Source organism: Mus caroli, chromosome 6, assembly GCF_900094665.2.
Source record: "Mus caroli chromosome 6, CAROLI_EIJ_v1.1, whole genome shotgun sequence".
Lineage (NCBI taxonomy): Eukaryota > Metazoa > Chordata > Mammalia > Rodentia > Muridae > Mus > Mus caroli.
The window spans coordinates 44,627,606-44,648,446 of record NC_034575.1 but is presented as its reverse complement, the minus strand read 5'-3'; the positions used below and the strand labels follow the sequence as shown (position 1 = coordinate 44,648,446).

General features: G+C 47.6%; 1 protein-coding gene across 3 annotated transcripts in view; it reads left to right on the top strand.

Moving 5' to 3' along the window:
- The window catches only part of Gsdme (gasdermin E), a 78,249-nt gene that overhangs the window by 25,628 nt on the left and 31,780 nt on the right, over positions 1–20,841 (top strand). For all 3 annotated transcript variants that reach the window (XM_029478383.1, XM_021164889.2, XM_029478382.1), the window contains exons 4-6: positions 12,904–13,075; positions 14,858–14,978; positions 19,381–19,545. In XM_029478383.1, the coding sequence (XP_029334243.1) occupies positions 12,904–13,075; positions 14,858–14,978; positions 19,381–19,545 (458 nt within the window). The remainder of the gene's footprint in view (positions 1–12,903; positions 13,076–14,857; positions 14,979–19,380; positions 19,546–20,841) is intronic.

Genomic DNA, 20,841 nt, shown 5'->3' with positions numbered 1-20,841 from the left:
AAAAGGGAAGGGGAAAGGAGAAGGGGAATGGGGAAGGGGGACGGGGAAGGGGAAAGGGGAAGGAAGGGGAGGGGAAAGAAAAGGAAGGAAAGATGTTTTGTTGAGTGTCTTTTACCACAATGGCATTAGTAAAGAGCAATGAAGCTGTTAGATGGGAACTAGGTCACTTTCCCATGTTAAATGGAATAAGGCAAGCTTTTAGCAATGGGCCTTACAACCGGATTGTAGAGGGTAACCAACAGCCTAGGTGACAATCGAAATGTCTGGCCAACGGCTCTAGAAGATCGTACTCAATACTGGGCTCCTGAGATTTTACTTGGTCTCATAAGACCCATAAATGGTATATATTTATTCCATTATTCCATAATTTCCACAATTATTTTTTTTTCATTTTAAAAAGTAACCCTTCTAGATGTAAATGTGCATATCAGTAACCTGAGTACTTGGGAGGCAGGCAGCTGGGCTACATAGTAAAATCTTAGTTCTCTCTCTCTCTCTCTCTCCCCTCACACACACACAAATTGAACATAGTTTATCACCCAAATATGGGTCTAAAAATAACTACTAACATTAAGAAACAGGCATAGGTATCTCTGTTGGCCACATCCATCCTAGAGCTGTGGTGCTTAGAAGTCAGGAGAGTGGGTGACTAGGGTCATGCTGGCCTCAGAGATGCTGATGTGGCATTTCTGACCCACCCTCTTGTATCTCTTGTTTCTCTGGGGGGAAGTGCCAGGCGGTGAGCTGGTGTCCACAGATGAGTTGTCTGGGTGGAGTCACGAGCTGGGATTCAGGTGGCAGGTGTGTGCTCCCCCCAGCCCCTCCCTGTGCTCTCCAGCATCTGGTATGGTGACAGTACCCGCCTTTGTATTTCCTGTATTCTTCTCCGATCCCTCCATGAAGCTTCATGGTGAGCAGTATTCAGATGCTTCCAGCAAAAGCTGGGATGGGGTGCAGTTCCCTCCTCACCTCTTTTACACCATCTCTCACCAGTTGCTTCATACTCTTAAATACTGGTTTTGTGTGTTCGCATCATCCCAGCTTCCTGGCTCTTTCATTTGAGCTCTTGTCCTCTGGTCCTTTCCATCTCTGGCTTCTCCTCTTGTCATCTCATACTCCTATGTGTGCTCCCTCCCCAGGAAGTGGTTTACATTTCCTCTTGGCCACACAGTCCAACATTTTCTCTGTAGCACCATTATTCTCCATGGTCCCCTCAGCCCTTGGGCCTGTCACCTGACTTCAAGACTGTCAGTTTCTCAGAGTCAAACACTAGGCGGTCTTCCATCTGGGTCCTATCTGGAGGCTTCTTCACTCTTCCATCCACACAGCCTTTTCTTCCTGTCACACCATTCCAGTTCCTAACTATTCTTCACGTCCTAGCCTAGACCCAATGACCCCCTTAAAAGCTACATCCTCACCCCCTGTTGGGGAGCTGGACATGTTGAGAGCTCATCTGCCCTGAGTTCCTCAGTCTCCACGTGTCCATCCTGCCATGCACCACTTGTTCATGGGGGCTCTGGCAGCATGGTGAGCATTGCTCGTTTGAAAGAATAATTGGTTTATCTTCATTTTACGTATGAGGACTTGAATTCAGAAACTAATTAGTTTGCCTGGGCGCAGGATTTAAGGCCAGACCCACAAACCATATGATTTTTCAAATCCGGCTGCTATGTGCAGGGCTTGAAAAGGAAGAAAATCCCCAAGGGGTGATTCAGGCGTTCACCTCTTTGCTCAGCTTCATCCAGCTTCTCATCTTCTTGGCTTGCTGTTCTGCATCACCTGGTGGCAGTTAATTAATTACACAGCCTAAAAGGTTGAGCATCTGTAATTGCTTAGTCATGTTGACCTTTCAGTCTCTCTGTGTGAGAAAGATAAGATGCCAGAGATGGATGCGTTAGAGCAGGCGTGGGAGGCAGTCCAGGCACTTGGAGAATCATGTGCAGTTAGCATCATGCCACAGCTTTAATTCTTCTTGCAATTTACAAACGTGGAGCCATTTTCATCTTCACAACTGAGAGAGAGAGACAGAGAGAGAGACAGAGAGAGGTTTTTCACTACAACTGTCCCTTTTTAACTTCAGGGGACATGGTCTAAGGTTTCCAATGTATGATAAAACAGCATAGCCTCAACCCCCTGTTGACTCTTTTTGTCATACACACATGAGTGCACACATGCACACAAATACAGTAAAGCTTGATTTATAAACCAGGCCTAGTAAAAGGTAAACTACTAGTAGGACAATTATACTGCAACCATATAACAGTCTGTTAGTAAGCACTGTAATTAAACTGTGACCCACTGCACAGTTATGCAAATGGCTCTCTTATGTGCTGCACCCATCCGTCTTAGGGTGATGGCCTTGATAGCAGCCTGTGTTATCAGAGGAAGTGAGATGAACAGCTGAGGACTTATCCTTACCATGGTCACAACTTTGTAGTTCGATACTGACAATATTAGCACTGTTTCTCCTTCACTGTTCCCAGGTGGATTTGCCTTAATGTTGGTCATAGCACACACTCTTTATTTTCCTTACTGAGAACTTCCACTCCCCATCAAAGGAAGCATGCTAGAGCATCTTTGTTTGATACATCCAAATTGTCATCATCAGTCTCCTGAGGGGGGTGGTCATTGTTAAGTAAAATGGAAGTTACTTGAACACAACCATTGGGGCATCAAAAGCCGATTTGGTAGCTGAGGCTGTGTCTGGGTGACTCTTGAGTAAAGTAGCATATACATGGTGGATGCATTGTACAAAGGATGATTCAGAGCCCAGCTGTGTCTGCAGGATAGTTAGTCCTCATTCTTCATTCCTCAGAACAGCGACTATTTAGTGTGTTTGGATTGTAGTTGACTTCAGGTAACTGGAACCATGGAAAGCAGCAAGATGTATGTTGGAAATGAGAGTTCCAGGTCACAGGAGATGAGGTTTCTAGAACATTCTGTCTCTTGCTTTGGGTTGTTGTAGCTTGGGTCTAAGTCCATGCATTAAAAGCTAGGTTCCAAGACTATGATGCTACTAGGCATGTTGGGAGTGAGGTTATTGGAAGCATATCCTTGGGGGCTCTTTTGGGGACCTCTGTTCCTCCCTCACTCACCTAACTTTCTGGCTCCCATGAGAGAACAGGATTCACCCACCACATACTGGTTCCATGTTATACTACACCAATGATGGGGCCAAGCACCCATGGAGTGAAAGGGTGGAAGTCCTGAGCCGAAACACTACTACCCTCAAGTCAGAATTTCCCTTCCTCCCCTTCTGCATGGAAGCTGATCTATTGCAGCTGTCTCTCACAGCAGACTGGAGGAAGGTTAACTCATGCAAGGGCCTTTCCGTGGTTCCAATGTGGACCATCCGTGTGTTCTCAGTGCCCAGTGGGTGGCTGTTTCAGGAGGAGCCACTGATGACAATATTCTGGGAGCTCTCACAGGGAGCCAAGCAGAAAGAAAACTGATTAAGGAGCAAATATGCATTAAGCTGTACATAGCCCAGCTCAGGAGCGGGAGAGAAGGTGAGGGCAGGGTTTCAGATCGGGCGATGCAGAGTTGTGTGGAGATCTTATCTATCCCAGTGACCTGTGTCCCTTGGGTCCTTGATCTGTCAGTTCTCTGCTTTGCACCTCTCTGTGAAATAAGGATGACAGTAACTTCGTGAACAGTTTGGGGTGTCTTGTTGCAAAGAATATTTCTTACCCCACATAAGGAACCACTCTGAAGAAGGAGTCCTGCTTAGCCAAGAGGTTAGCTCAGCGTTTGTGCTGACACCCCTGTTGACATCCCTACCTGATGTTGTCTCAGCAGCCTGAGTTTTCTCAGTTGTAAATGTCAGCTTATGTTATAGACAACAAGGTCCAGGCATAGACAAATGACCTGTTACTTGTGACTCTTTTTAAAGGGGAGAAAAATCTCCCCAATATAGTGTTTCCTGGGTTTCAGTGGCCAGAATTGTTCCCCAGGTCTTAAGAAAAACGTAATGACTGAAATTAGCTGAGAGATGAGTAAAGCTCATGGCAGGACTGGACCTAGACCACCTCTCTGCACCCCACAGCTCTTCAGCACCTATACAAAATTGGTGTACTCTAAGGGTGTGGAGGGTCCTAGTTTGCCATGTGCAGAACACAACACAGTGCCTTGGGAATAGAGGCCTAGGACCTCCTCTCTCCTCTGGCTATCCTGGAGCTCACAGACCTTAGGAAATGGAAAACAATGTCCTCAGGGAGGGGTAGGTAGGCAGATGAGAGGCAGCAGCAGGGCATTCTGGGACTGTAGAAGGCAGTTTATGAAGTAAAAGCTTGGTCATGGGCTTGGTGCTGTGAGCCAGCAAGAAGAGTCTGGTTATCAAAACCTCAGCAGGCTTCCCACGTGTGAAGTGTCAGCAGGCAGCCCTGGGAGCTTAGAAATGATGTTCATTCAAGGAGTTAACTTCCCTACCTGCTGTGCACCCACGTAGCTACCTCTTTAACTGTAGCTATAGCTAAAACATCAGAGCCCTTTGGGAGGAACACACTAACTACCATAGCTTTAACCATCAATATGATCTACATTTCTGTGGGTCTGCGACTCTTGCAGTGACAGGCTCTTTGTTTTTGTTGAATAACTTTTTTCCTTCTGCCATTTGTGTTTTTAAATTTAAATTAAATTAATTTGGAGAATTTGCTACATGTGCACTGTATTCACATAGTTTCTACTCCCTTCCCCCTCCAACTCCTCCCAAGGCCTTTTTAATTATTGTTGTTACATGTGTGTGTGTGTGTGTATACATAAATACAACCCGTTGAATCCATTTGGTGTTGCTAATGTGTATATATGTTCAAAGCTGATCACTTAGTAGGCTCATTTTAATGTCCCTGCCTTATTTCTGGAACAATGTCAAACATTAATTCAGTCTTTTAGCATTTCTACACAATGAATTTGCTCTGTTGTCTCTTCCTGGATTTTAGAATTCTGTCAAGTCACTTGCCTTTAAAACAGTGTCAGAAGATGGGTGCCTGATGGAATTGCTGCTACTGCTGTCCCAGGGTCCTGTAATCTGTCTGTGTACGTTCTGTCTATGAACAGATATCACATTGCCTCTGACTGCTCATGACTAAATCCATTCATGCCTATGCAGACATTACCAATTGATCTCGGCTGTCTTGCTCCTCACTGCCTGTAGCCTACAATCTTTACTCCTGTGCCTAGCAGTAGTAGATACTGGATTAAGTAGGGTAGGTTCTCAACCTTACCCAGGGTTTCATGTATATATGTGCTCGTGCATGTGCATGTGTGCGTGTGTGTGTGTGTGTGTGCATGCACATGCATATGGAGCCTACATGTCAGTGTCAGGAGTCCCCCTTAATCACTTCCATTGTCGCTGCTGTTGTTTTTGGGGTGCTCTCTGCTACACCTGCAGCTCATCAGTTCAGCTAGGCTGACTGGTCACAGGGCCCGGAAATATCCCTGTGTTCCCCTCCCACCCCTGCTCCTACACCCCCCACTTCCCTGCTCCCCAGGGCTAGAATGACACACGCAAGTCCCCACGATTGTACGACTTAACATTACCTTTAAAAAGCTTTGCAGTTTAGTGGGTTCTGTTCAGGGAACATGGCAGTGTAAGGAAGCGGTGGTTTGCAAAGGGCCTGGTCACTTCAGAATCTTACTGGGTCCTTCACCAATTCCTCTCTCTCTGATGTCTGTGGTCAAGCCCACCTTAACTCTCCCAGACTAAACCCATTCCCAGCGACCTGATGGGAGGTGGCAGCAGGAAGAGAGTGTCAGGGAAAGCTGGGTTCGATGCGTATTCTGACAGGTGGGCACGCTGGTTCCTAACTTTAAACTCTGTCAACTGGGCCGAAGCACAGTGGCCTAGGAACTTACATGTATATACATTAAGACAGGTGTTAGAGATGGAGACACAGTAGTTGTGCTTCTTTATGAAGTACATTGAAGATATTTAGTACATATAGCATAATATGGGATATGCAAATCAGGGTGACACACACAGCTGTTTCTTCAAGCATGAAGCATTGCATACTCTCATTTCTAAGTATGTCAATAGATTACAGTGTTTTAATAGTGTGTCAGTAGTGTGTCTGTGTCTGTGTGTGTGCCACAGACACTATGGCACTATGTACACTATGTATGTACACTATGGTGGGTGCCCCTGGATGCCAGGAGAGGTGGTCAGAACCCCTGAAGCTTGAATTTCACGAAGCTGTAAGGACCCAACATGGATGCTGGGAACAAAATTCAAATCGTCCGCAAGGGCAGCAATGCTGAGCCAGCTCTCCAGACTTTGGATTTCTTTCCATCCCCAGTGACTACAACCGCATTCTGTTCCGATGAGGGTGGCTTTGAGTCACCACAAATTAATGAGGACATGTAGCATTTGTCTTTCTGGGTCGGGCTAATTCTGCTTAATGTGTCGTCCTCTAGTTAGCATCTATGCTGGTGCAAATGGCATGGTTTCACTTTATAACCAAATACTCTTCCATGTCTTCCATTCATATTCATGGATAGATCCCTGATGCTTTAAATCCTCACCTGTTAAAAGTGAGCTGTGCTGGCTTGTCTTTAGCTGTCATCAATACTACTGGAATAAGCGCGGAGGTGCAAGAATCTTCCCCCTTCCTTGGATAACAGCATCATCTGTCTTAGATGCCAGCAGAGCTGTTGGATACTATAACCGTTTTTAGTGTCCCACAATGTCTGTAATAACTTATATCCCCTCAGCTGTACATGAGGCCATTTTCCATCTCAAATGAATTGGCTGGGCTTTGCCTGACAATGACCACTTCGCTAGGGGTAATGCTATCCCATGGTGGCTTCACTTGTGTTTCCCCGGATGAGAGAGACGGAGCGTTTGTTCATAGGTTTGTTAACTTTCTCTCTGTTTGGCTTTGCAGCCCATTTTTAAATTGCATTGTTTTGTGGTACTCAGCTTCTGACCTCCGGTGTGTTCTGGATGTGGCTCCCAGTGGAAGTCAAGCTGACAGAGACTCCTCACACTCTAGGCTACTGCTCTCCTTGGCTTTATAGGCGCTTCTTAGTCCGACAGAGACCTGCATGTCTCCTCCTTTTGTCTGGGCTTTTGGAGTCTTGTTTAAAACCAGCCAGTTTCTTTACTGACTAACGTCTTGAGGGGTTTCCCTGTCTCCTTGCTGTCACAGTTTGAGGCTTACTATCAGGACTCGGTCCATTGTCAGTTGACTTACACAGGGAGAGAAGGAGATTGAATTTTTTTCTTTGCATATGTATAACTAATTTTGTCAGCAAGTTAACAAAGACAGTCTTCTCTATTGTATATTCTTGGCACCTTTGTTGGAAATCAGCTGGCTGTTTGATTATAAATTAATTTCTGTGCTCCCTGGTCTAGTCCGTGGGTCTCTGTGTTGGGTTGTCAGCAAACACCATGCTGTTAGAATAGCTATAGCCTTTTAGTTAGTGAATTAGACGGCTGGTTCCTGCATCTATCCATCCTGGTTCTCATAGGCCAGGCTAGAGGAAATGTATTGTGTAGCTCAGGTGGGCCTTGAACTCACAGTCCTCTGGCCTCAGCTTCCCAAGTATGGTTTTGGAGGTATGCATGCCCCCAGCTTTGTAGTGCGTTTTGGATGGAAGTGTTTTCTTCAAGATTGCTTTGATTTTTCTTGGACTTACACAAACATTAGTTGTGTTTTTTCCTATTTCTGTGAAGAAGGGTCTCACACATGCTGGCTTAGAACTCACTGTGCAGCTCAGGCTGACCTTAAATTTGTGGCACTTTTTCTGGCCCATGAGTTGAGATTATAGGTGCAAGCCATCACCCTTGGGACTGCTTTCTTAATTTCTAATTTCTGTGCCAGAACATCCATTATTGTGGTATAAAAATGGTGCTAGCTTTTGTGTATTGGCTTTTTTTGGCTTGTCACCTTACTAGATTTGTTTGTAGGTTCTAACAGTTTTTTTTTAATTGATATTTTAGTTCAATATACAAAGTGATGGGCTTCATCTGGCAGCTGCTTGGTAGTTCGGTTTATCTCCACATAAACTCACACCAGCTGCACAAGTGTCTAATTTAACGCGTCTCCTCTTCCTCCTGCTCAGTTGCTGCTGCTAAGGCTTCAACACCACATTAGCTAGGAGTGTAGCGTGGGCATCCTTGCCTTGCTCCTGATCTCGGAGGAAATGCAGGGAGCTTCTCCCTAGCCAGTGTGCATGGCTGTCCGCTTTCCACCTATCTCGTTCACTCTCTTGAGGTATGCTCCATCTACACCTAGTCTGTAGAGAATTTCTCTTTGCATACGGGCTGTTGAAGAAGCTTTTTGTAGGGACAGTGTTATTTTTTCAAGGCATGGGAAATGAAAAGTTCCATTGGATTGATGTTCTTGCATTGACTGGATTGCCTTTGTGATTTTGCTGGTTTTGACTGATGTCAGCATGCCTATGGGGGCTCTAGTAGTAGAGACTGTAGGGGTTCATGAAGGTCCTTTTGTGTCTCTGTGGAGGACATGAGGTGTCATAAGAACATAAGGACACAAGATCTGTATCTTCAGGCTCCAACAGAGCCAAGCCCTCATGGCGCTGGGACTGTGATGGCAGCTGCCATCTTGGAGGTATGAGATTCAGTTCTCTCCAGATCCCTCCGAGTAAGTGCAGGTGGTTGACACCAATGGCAGTGATCCCTGTAGCCATGACCCCTGTAGGTGACATGGGATTCTCAGGACAGACATGGGAAATGGCTCCATCTGGGCCACTAGCAGTCACATGGTAGTGTGGGAATGCCTTCAGCTCTACAGGGTGGGCCCTGGTACTGCTGTATATATTGTATATATTGGTGAGTCCACTATACTGGAAACTGTGGTTTGAGGTTTTGGAAAACAAAGGGGGCCTTCCTAAGGTCCAGTGGGGTGAGTCAGTTGGTGCTTGTGTTTGTGGCATTGGTAGCCATGTTCATGGAGTTTAGAGAATAGATGTATTTTTCCAGACTCCAGAAGTGGCAATGGAATTGTCTCAGTCCTTCTTTGTGAGAAGGCCAGGGATTATGGTCCTTAGCAGTGTTGGTCCATGTGCAGTTTAAATGTGTGGAAAGACCTTCCCTGGGCTCCTCCTGGATAGAGCAGGCATGGTCCTGAAACTCATGACTTTAGTATTTAGAACTCATTTGGTATTTGAAGGCTGGTTAGCATGTCTGTAGGTCACACAGAGCAGGCACTGGTGGACATACAGCTTACCACACTGGTAGAGGCTGTGGGAGACAAGGAATGCTGATGGGCTGTCCCACAGTCCTTTGAGATGAAGCTTGTTAATGCTGGAACTTTTTGCACCAGCAGGTGGGGCTCTATGGTGAATACCAGGCAAGTGCAGGTATGGCCAGGTAGTGGCAGGGTCGAGGGTCACTGGTACTCACATTTTTAGAACTGCAGATAAGAGCTGGGACCCTTTTCAGCTCCCAGTGCACTCCCAAAGTTGTACCATGTGGTGGGGCACCAGGTATTTTTCCTGTGTAGAAACTAGAAGTGGATGTCAGCTTGTTGCTATGGCAGCTGCTGCTCCCAAGGGCCTGGACTTCTAAGAGGCTGGATTCCAAGCTGTCTAAGCATCTAGCATGACAGTTGCAACTTGGATTCTGGAGGTTGTAGGAACACACAGTAGGTTCTTTTACTCTTAGACACCCAGCTCCTTACACCAGATACAAAGCTCCTGAGGTTCCATGAGAGGGCCATCGCAGTGGCAGGCTCTGTGCCTGCTCTAGCTCGGTATTGTTGCTCTTCTTCTTCTATTCCCCCCCCCCATCCTCCTCATTCTCCTTCCCTTTCTCTTTAGCTTTCTTCCATTTGTCTTACTCTATAGCTAAGGCTGGCCTAAAACTCACTATGAGCCCAGGCTGGCCTTAAATTTATAGAAATCCTTCTGCCTTAGCTTCCTGGGTGCTGGGGTTACACAGGCATCTGCCCCACACTGGCACATTCACTCAGCGTTATTTAGGTCCCCATTGCTTCTTCATTGCCTCCAGAGCTGTGCATCGTAGTTTCCTTTCAGAGTTCATTGCCCCCTTTATGTTTGAAAATAATTTCCTTTTATCTCTGTGTGTGTGTCTGTGCTCTTGCTTCAGTCAGAAGTCATGACTTCATGTTGACCACCCAGTATCTGTAAAAGGGGAGAGTCAAAGAGTATTTGTTCACCATCTGCCAAACCAGACACCCGAATCCTTCTCTCCCGCTCTATTTTCAATGTTTTCTTTCCTCTCTCTCCCTTCTTCCCACCTTCTGTCTCTCCTTTCCTGTCCTCCCTCCCTTCCTCTATCCCTCTTTTTCTGACTTACACACACACATACCTGTGAGCACTCGTACATCATTAAAGCAAATAGACAAGGAAGAAACAGATGGAATTTACACATTCATTTTATCCACAGAATGTTCCTTGAGTCTATTCTGGGTGCTCAGTGCTGATCCGGCCCTGAGACCAGCAGAACATGGTAGGCATGGTCCCTAACTTGGTGGAGCTTCTACTCTAGGCTGATGGTGCTGGCAATAAACGAAGAAAAGAAAGCCAAAGACACAGTGGTGTGTAAGTGTGCTCGTCACCTCAGGTGGGCCATGGGGACAGAGTACCACTCTCAAAGTGTATGGAGCCCAGCTGTCTGAGGACATGACGAACATGTCTAAGATAGGGTAGGCTGGGATGAAGTACCAGGGCTTTGACTGGGCATTTCATGGCTTCTTAAAGGCATAGAGGAAAGGCTTGAAGGTGATGGTAGTAGAATAGGAGGCAAGGACATGGTCATGGGGTTGTAGAACCTGGGTGAGCAGTTGATGCAGAGCCCTCGAAGGCTTTTCAGCAAGAGAGTAATATAGGAATCTACCTCTGACCCAGTTAATGGTCCACAGTTCCCAGGAACTGCACATATAGAGGCTTTGTTCTATAGACCTTATTGGGACATTGGTTGGAATGTTTTATGGCATGCCCTTGGTGTGGCATAAGATGACTGCTCACTATCCCTTCAAACAACCCATGCTGAGGGTGTTGTTAACCAACAGCTATTTATGAAAAAGCAACCATGTGAATTCAGGTGACCTCATTCCCTGCAGGTTGGCCAGAAGGGGAGGGAAGCACCTAGCTCCCTATCCATACTTCTTCCTGGAATTAGCCTAACAGTTAATTCATCAGTCAATCAATCTATCTACTTTTGTAACTATGTGGTGTGTACACATGTTTGTATTTGCATACGTGTGTGTACAAATACACATACAATGTGGGTGTGCATGCAGATGGAGACTGGAGGTTGACATTAGGTGTCATCCATGATCACCTCAGGCTGTTTTTAGAAGCAGTCTCTCAGTGAACTTGGAGCCACTGATTTGGCTGACCTGGCTAGCCAGCTAGCTCCAAGGGTCCTCTTGTCCCTGCTTCTCCAGATCTGAGATTACAGGCATACACTACTGTGGGTATTTTACATTGGTGCTAGGCTCCAACCCAGTCATGCTTTCCCAGTAAAGCCATCCCCTAGTGCCCTGGCCAGCATTGTTGATGGTCCCATGTTGATTTTGCCCCTTGTGGATATTACAGTACTTTTGCATTGCCCTACCTAGTGGAAGACTCACCAGTGTTCTGAATGTCTTTCTTTTTACTGTGGAAAAATATAAAATTTGCAAGTCTGCCATTTAAGTGTATGATTTGTTGGCATTAAATACATTCTCTCTGTTGCCTAACCATCAGATCTATCTGTCCCTGGAATTTTTCACCTCCTCCAAGCAGAACTCTGTAGCCATTGAGCAATACATTTTTCCTGATTCTTCCACCTCAGTTCTCCAGTTTTCACTATCATTGTGAATTTATCTATTCTAGGTCACTCCTGAATATGGAATCTTACAGTATTTGTCCCTTTTTGGTGGCTGATTTTGCTTAGTATGAGTGTTCAAATTTTTTTCATGTTGTAGCATATGTCAGAGCTGACTCCTCCCATGGTGACCAGTTCCATGTTATAGATAAGTCACTAATGTGTCATTATTTATATTTTTATGGGCTGGTTAGTGCCCTGGCCAGTTACTTTGTCCACTTCAGGGTTGCTTCCAAAAACCTGGGAACCCTAAGTGTACCTAGGATGGACCACCTTCCCCTTTGTCGCCAGGGAGGGATGCTGAGCCTGCAGGTGACCAACCTCGGATGTCTTGGAAGCAGAGGATGAGTCTCTTGTTTCCATGCCGACTGCAGCTGGGATCTGGTGCTTTTCCTGTCCTCCCATGGCCATGGAAGGGTTATGGGATGTTAACTGGGATCTCCAGGGAGCTTATCTCATCATTGGCTTAAGCATCTATGTATAGCTGGAACTGTGGCCTGACCTTGAAATTATACAGAATTTTAAGTGGCTCGGGACCAATTACTCACAATGGGGGTCTCAGCTGGGTGGCCCTGGGGCAATCTCTGTGATAGAAACCCCACAGAGGTTATACATTCTTCCTGTAGTCGCATCTGTGTTCCAGTCTGATCTCCCACCACAGCCTGTGCATTTACCTGTGCCTCTCCCCTGTGAGAAGCTACTGTGCCTCTCAGCAGAATCACCCTGTGCTTCCGAAGAGGGCAGATGGCTGCCATGATGGCTGCCACCCTTCTACTCAACTCAGCCTCACACAGACGACTGGGTGGCAGCTGTCCTAGAGCATGGCTTTCCGTTGTTCTTCACTGAAACCAGTGTGAATGTTGGGGACTTTGTGATTAAGGGTATATAATTCCTTGGCACTTCTTCCAGTGTCCAGCCTGTCCCTCAGCTGGTCTGAGTGGCCTCAGGAGAGCTTGGCAGAAGGCATTCTAGGTAACCTGCCTCTGCTCGCATCACCAGGGAATTAATGAGCTCTACTGTTCCCTCTTCTAGCTGCATGAGGCTATTCTGGTCCCTGCCTTAGTCTCCCTGGAGGCACAGGGTTACTCACGATCAATTTTCTTTTTCAGAACAGTTAATATGGACAACCTGGTGCTCCAGCAGGTGCTAGAGAGCAGGAACGAGGTCCTGTGTGTGCTGACGCAGAAGATCATGACCACGCAGAAGTGCGTGATTTCTGAGCATGTGCAGTCGGAGGAGACGTGCGGAGGCATGGTGGGGATCCAGACCAAGACTATACAGGTGCCACACCTCGGCATGGAGAACTTTCCCACGGGCCCCTTTTCAAGTGTCTTCCTCAGTCAACTCGTCCTGTAGAGGATTAGGAATGGGACGGACTCACGCTGGCTCTAGTAAACAGGACATCCCTGGATCATGTAACTAAACTCGTTGAGGCATCTGGCCTCATCACTGCGGGGCTTGAAGATGCTGTGAGCCACCCTCCTTCCCAGACAGCCGAGGTTTCTTCCTCTCGGAGCTGGTGGCTCCAGGCTTTCTTCAGGCTTATTAGAACACAGAGAAAGCGTGCTCCCGGTCAAACTCTCACCAGATCATGTTGGCTGTGTCTATTTCTCAGTCTGTGGCAACAGAACTCTAGTGGCCCAACACTGCCCTTTATGGAAGTAGAGTGCTTCCAAGGAAATTCAGTCAGACACTAGCCAGGCCAGGAACAAGAGAATCTGTCTGTCTGTCTGTTGTTTACCATTTCTTCCATTTCCAAGCTGATCCTGGGGTGTTCTAAAATGAGAGAAGTAGGTGGCCATCTGCTTAAACTGCTTCCCCTCAGCTGGCCACAGGGCTTGTAATCTTGGTAGCACTGGCTTTTCCTAGAAGACTCAGGAGGGCTGTATGTATTTGGCAGTGGGCTGGCTGAGGCATGGCTGTAAGTCTATAGCTGGGGCTGCTGGGTAGGCTGGTGAGCAGGCTGGGCAACAGAGGGGAAAGGGGGACCTGATGCAGGTGACTACAGCTGGCCCTGCTGATACTTCTGCCCATGGTCACCACCTGCGAGTTGGAGCCCAGCTGCTGCTACTCCTTGATTCAAAGTAAATGCTTGGACCAGGGGCAGATGGCTAAGCTGTGTTGTCTGTCTACAATATTTGGCCAACAAATAGATCTCCAGCTTCCTGTCCCTGGGTTACTGCAGGAAGGGCTCTTTCCTGCTTGACAGCCCAGCCCTGCCCATCCATCTTCATCCTGTCTGTCTCCCAGAGCCTTTCCTATGGCCTTGCCATGCTGGCTTTGTGCACAGAGCACCATCCATGAGTGTGTGAACGGCTCAGTGAAGGCTTCCCAGGCCAGCTTTAATCCTGTTGGGATTTTCACTGAGATTTCAAAGTTGTTACTTGAGCCCGGAGAAGGAACTGGAAATGGGTCTCATTTATCTTCTTTGCAGTTGTGCATCACTTAGACGTGCTGCTGGTGGCAGTCATGTCACACTGCAGAATAACTTACACAGTCCTGGATGTCTGCAGAGATTCATGGTATACCGGAGGGATGCAGTGAACCCGAGATGCATGAAGCTACTGCCAGTCTAACTCAGCACACAGTTTCCTTCCTTCCTTCTTATAAAAACTATAATCTAAAATGCTTGAAAATGTAATATTAAAGATCTAGTCTAGTGTACATGAGCCGATGGCATAGTCATTTATAATGATCTGGTATTCCGTGCTGACAGTGACTGTAGATGCACAGGGACCTGTTAGCAGCATCACCACAGACGTGAGTGATGCCTTCTGCCGTGATGGTAGACTGCACATGATGGCACTAGGAGATAGGAACATTTTGGTTCCATTAATCACAGCACTGTGGGACCACAGTGGTGTAATATGGTATGTTGTTGTCAAAGCATAGTTCTGGTATGTAGCTTCCTACCCCATGCTCTGGCATCTTAGCCATGACACCTGATACTAGTGCCAGCTGTCTCTTCCTCTTTCCTTAGCTCTGTGGATATTTCCCAGCATTCCTAGGAGGCTGGACATAGAGTGCCTGAGTATACAAGCGTCAACATGCTCTTGCCCACAGGTGTCAGCAACGGAGGATGGGACTGTCACCACGGACACCAATGTAGTGCTAGAGATCCCTGCCGCCACCACCATTGCCTATGGCATCATGGAGCTGTTTGTGAAACAAGATGGCCAGTTTGGTGAGTCCTCATGAGGTATGCCCTGGTAGAAAGAGAGAGGACGGGGGTAGCAGAGTGTCTAGGATCTGACTCTGGGCAGTAAGAGCCCCTGGGGAGTTGGGTGAGGGGAGCCAGGGGCTTCATTCACTTCCTGCTTCTCAGTGTCACTGAGCCTGGGAAGACCATTGGCTCTGCAGCCATCCAGAGCTCCTGTAAAGCTGTTGAGTCCTGGGTAGTTCCTAGTCTCAGCTAGCTTAACCCCACACAGGACCCATCAGTGACTCTCATTCACCGTCCGAGCGGGTATCCTGTGGTGCTTTATATGAAAAATGTCCTCCACAGTCTTGAACATTTGTTCCTCAATTGGTGGTGTGTGGGGAGGTTTTAAGGGTGTGGCCATGTTGGACGGATATCTCTGGAAGTGGGCTGAGAGCGTTTAAAGACTTACTTCACTATCAGCTCCCCCTACTTCATGCTTCCAGTCAAGGATGTGAGCTCTCAGCATCCTGTTCTTGCCATCCTGTCTGCTGCTTCCCCAACATGTTGGCCTTCTAGCCCTCTAGCCCTGTAAGCTCCAACAAGTCCTTTCTTCTGTAAGTTGCCATGGTACTTTATCATGGCAAGAAAAAAGTAACTTTGTGGGGCCTTAACTTGGGGAAGATTCAACAGCTTTACAGGAGGTCTGGATGGCTGCAGAGCCAATGCTCCTCCCATGGCTCAGAACACAGGGGTGGTGGCTATATCCTCAGTGCAGCTAGTATGGAGAGAGAGAGAGAGAGAGAGAGAGAGAGAGAGAGAGAGAGAGAGAGAGAGAGAGAGAGAGAGGGGGGGGAGGAGGAGAGAGGACAGAGGAAGAGAGAGACAGAGAGACAGAGGGAGAGAGGACAGAGAAAAGACAGACAGAGAGAAGAGAGACAGAGAGAGACAAAGACAGAGACAGAGAGATAGAGGGAGAGGGGACAGAGAGAAAGGCAGAGAGAGAGAGAGAGAGAGAGAGAGAGAGAGAGAGAGAGAGAGAGAGAGAGAGATGATGAGGATGGCCTTGAACTAACTCCTTATCCCCCTGCCTCTAGCTCTACTAAATACTGGAATCACAGGCTTACATTCCACACTCAGATGCCCTCTATTACTTTCTTCTCTGCCTCCTTCTTTTCCTTCCTCCCTCCCTCTTCCTTCCCTCCTTTCTTCTCCTTCCCTTCTTCCTCTTCTGTTCTCCCCCGAACACACCTGAAGGTGATCGGATTGTGTCTGTCCTTGGTCAGTGCCACCTGTATGGCTCGGACCCAGGCAGATGCTTCGGGGCCTCTCAGGCAGAGCTGACAGAAGTGTCACTCCGTGACTTTCTCCTGCTTTCTTGAGGCTCAGTTGGTGAACACCAAGAGCACTATACTATGATAAAATATTCACTGTAATAAACAACCACCAAACTAATTTACCCAGCTAGCACTTCACTTAATTGGCATTTGGGGTGGGTGTGGGGTTATATTAGTTTTAGTTGAGAGCTTTACTCTAAATCTATTTGTGTGGGTGTTATGGCCTGCTTGTGGAGGTCAGAGGACAACCTATAGGAGTCAGGTTTCTCCTTCCACTGTGTGGGTCCTGGGTATCCAACTTACATTGTTAGGCTTGGTGGCAGTCACTTTATCCACTGGGCCACTTTACTGTCCCACACTTGTCGAGCATTCAGTAACTTCACAGACTAAAGTCTACAGGACCCTGGTAACCACAGCCAAGTCTGCTTCCTCCTACCCAGCTGAGACTGTGTGCCCTGTCTGCCCCACCCCATTCCCACCCGATCCCTTTCTCAGTCACAGAGAACAGAATGGCTGCTCTGTATTCCTTCTGGGAGAACATCATCCTTTAGAGTTGGTGTGAGCAAGGGAGCATGGTGCTTGCCTTTCTGTGTCTGATTCATGTTCCCCACACACAACATCTCCTGTGTTCGTCCATGTTTCCTACATGATAGGATTTTATTTATTCAGTGGCTAAGTCATATTTCTTTATGGAAATGGGCCATGTTTTCTTGATCTGTTCAACTGTGGTTGAGCATGTAGGTTTATTCTGAGTCAGATATCAACATAGTATTGCTGCCACGGCGGGGCTGTCTTGGTTTATTTTGTTGTTACTGGTTTTAGATGATTTTATTTTCTGTGTATGTTTGGCACGTGTGCACCACCCATGTGCCTGGAATCTGAGGACTGCACAGGAGAGTGCATCGCATCTCCTGTAGCTGCAGTTAGGGGTAGTTGAGAGCAATCCATTGGGTACTGGGGAACCACACTCAGGTTTTGTGGAAGAGCAGCCACTGTTCCTAACTGCTGAGCCAGCTCTCTAGTCCCATCAGCCTTGTCTTGAAGGAGTGAATTCAGACAAGAGGCAGACCCATTTGTGCAGGTGCTCACTTAACAAAGCAACAGAAAAGCAGAGCAAACCCTGCAGGGGTAGCAGCAGGTGTCCCTGGGTGGGAGCCGGGCCAGGGGTGCTGTGGGTGGGCTTTGCACAAGGTTTTTGTTTTGTTTTGTTTTTTTTTTTTTAGACAGGGTTTCTCTGTGTAGCCCTGGCTGTCCTGGAACTCACTCTGTAGACCAGGCTGGCCTCGAACTCAGAAATCCTCCTGCCTCTGCCTCCCAAGTGCTGGGATTAAAGGCGTGTGCCACCAACGCCCGGCTTGCACAAGGTTTTATGAATATTCTGTAAGTGGTGTATTTATGAGGTCCCAAATCACAGTGGACCAGATCTTCCTCTCGAGGTATTTCTTCCCATAATTCCTACAAAAGGGAGGCAGGCTGTCAAAACCATAATGCTAGTGATGTTGTGACCTTGAGGAAGCTGATATAGATGAATGTCCCCTTGCCTCCCTTTGGCTGACATAGGAAGGACATACTGACCTACTTCAGCTTCAGGGATGTTTATGAACAAAGGACCTTCCAGCTGTGAGGGTGGGGTGGGGGACATGGCTACTAAGATGTGGGCACATTCTCCTAGGTGACATCACAGCTAAGTCCTTCTCTGAGGTGGTCTGGGGTGGTCGCCATCCTGGACTAGATGATGGTTCTATAGAAGCTGTCTTCTTCTCACTTTATTCTGTTGCAGTTAGACCCAGGATATGCAAAAGGACCGCAGCACCTTGCATGCAGTCCAGGAGGGACAGACAGGGTTGCTTGGTAGGATCCAGCCAGAGCCCGCTAAGACTTGCTTTGTGGTTTCTCTCATAGCCCTGTCCTTTCTCTCCCTGGTCAGTTTGTATCTCATGCTCAGCTGTAGTCCTTTTCCGTCTCATTCCCAGGACTCCCATCTCCACGGTTTAATCCTAGCACCCATGTTTAACCCATGGCTGCCTCATCCCAGGTCAAGCTTTGCCTTGCAAGTGTCCCTAGCTTGCTTTCTCATCACCTACACCACTGCCACTGTCTCCCAAAGTTAATCCTCTGGGAAACACCCTGCCATCCCTGAGCCCTGGGCCCCACTGCCCCTCTTGTCTCGGGTGTCTCACTCCTGGCCCAGAGAACTTCTGCTGTAAGGTGGCTGTTTGAGCTCTTGCTTCAGTCAGGAATCGGTCTCTGGGTCTTCTTTTTTACCATAATGACATTAGCACACGAAACCCCAAATATTTTACAGGGATTTGAGGGAACGGAAGACAAAATCTAGGGTTTCCTGGTCCACCTCTGAAGGGGTAGCACACCCCCAGGGAGAGGTGTCTTTCCTGTGCTCAACAAAAGGTGACTCCTCATCTCAGAAGACAAGGACACAGAGGGACCCCAAAGGCCCTCCTAAGCTTGCTATAGTGCAGGACAAGTCTGTCAGCCACTCTATGCCTGATCAGACCTAGTGTAAGAGCACTCAAGTGAGCAGACATGGTGGCATGTGTCTGTAATCCCAGCACTTGTGAGGCTGAGGCAGGAGGATCTGGGGTTAGAGATGAGCCTGGGCTACATAGTAAGACTCTATTAGTTATTTTTCTGTTGCTGTGACAAAGTACTGTGACCAAAGGCAACTCAAGGAAGAGTTCAATTTGGCTTATGGTTTCGGGGAGAGAAGAGTCCGCCATGGAGGGGCAGAGGCACGTCAGCAAGTGGCAGGCATGTGAGTGGGATCAGGAAGCTGAGATCACACAGGGTGACCGTAGCTCAAAGGCTGTAACTCAGAGCCCTCCCGCAGTGACTTACTTCCTCTAGTAGGACTGTACCTTCCAAACAATGCCACTAAACTGGTGACCAAACACTCAAAAGCTGAGTCTATGGGAGATATTTCTCATTCAAACCACTAGACTCAGTCTCAAAAACAGATGCAAAGAAGCAAAAGCCTTTTTTTTGTGTCTCCTGCCGCAGTGTAAGGTATATAACAATGAGTCTGAGGTGTGAGTCTGAGGTGTGAATCAGCTATGGTGATCAGTGCCTGGCTTGGGCTTTTCTCCCTACTACAGAATTCTGCCTCCTCCAAGGGAAACATGGTGGCTTCGAGCATGAGAGGAAACTAGACTCTGTCTACTTGGACCCCCTGGCCTACAGAGAGTTTGCCTTTCTGGACATGCTGGATGGGGGTCAAGGGATCTCTTCGCAGGACGGGCCACTACGCGTTGTAAAACAAGGTATTGCCTGTGGTTACGGCCAGATGGAGAAGTGGACTCTCTCTCCCAAGGGGTGATCCCCTGGGGCCTTTAGGATCCCCTTGGATCTTTGGGTGGGCCCAGTCTTGGGTGCTGTGTTTTAGAGAATCGAGATCCTAGGACTCAAGGTAGGAGGCCAAGGAGTGCAGTGGTCAGGGGCCTGACAGTTTTCTTTCCCTGTTTGGGACCTGTGGACTGAGAATGGTCAGCAATGAGCAGAGCTAGAGCCCCCAGGATCTGTTATCAGCTTTGATACATTCCAGGCTTCATGGCATGGCAGGCTGCTGTTTGTCAGCATGGTAACAGCCATTGAGGCTTCCCACCCACATGGCTGGTGGAGGGCTGTAGCTCTGAACTATTGAGCAGACTCAATAGCAGTTTGCTTTGCTCCTCATAGCTTGTTACTTTAGGGTTGTTTTTTTTTTTTTTTTTTTCTGGGTTCAGGAGAGCAGGGGGGCGGGGCTGGGCTAGAAAAGGGGAGGAGCTTAGGAGAAACCAGGGCTGGCTCAAATTATGCTCTACCATGTAAAGCAATTCCTCCCTGGAATTCAGCAAATCTCTAACCAGAGGATGCTGCTCCTGGCACAGTGTTAGAGGACAGGGTGATAGAGACCTGGGGTTAGGGTAGCTTTTCCCTGGGATAAGAGTTAACTAAACTTGGGGCCTCTACTTGCAGTTGTGCTGCAGAAATGTGAGGCCACAGCTCCTTTTCTCACTGCACCAAGCTGAGTCAGCCACCCTCATTGGCCAGAGTTCCCTGGGCATCTGAGGATGGTGGTCAGGTATAGCAGCAGGAGTGGGCTTGTGTTTGAGTCCTCAGATTCTAGGCTAACCAGGATGGCTTCTCTCTTCAGGCAAGGACTGATAAAGATGGAATTGTATTCCACAGGAGATTTTAAAAGATGTGGCTCAGAAGTTCTAGAAGTGTCTAGCCTGTAAGATGTTCAGCAATTATATCCTAGACCTCAATCAGCAAGGCTGTGTAGTATCAGTGCACAGCCCTCAGTCGGAAAGCACCATCTCAGCCCATTTTTTTTTTGGCTTAATTTACTAGGAGCTTTTGACTGTCCTCAGGAAAGAGGGTTGCAGGGGACAGGTTCCCAGGGTTCCTGCAGAGGATGCGAGTGGCATAGCAAAGTGTACCCCGAGCTCATCTTGAATAGGAGTGAAAGGCACAGGGAGGGAAGTGGAAGCCATGTTTGCCAGGACTGCAGAGTGCTGGCCCTTTGAACATGCATTGAAAACAAAAGCATGCCAGGTTGTAGTGCGTGTCTGGAC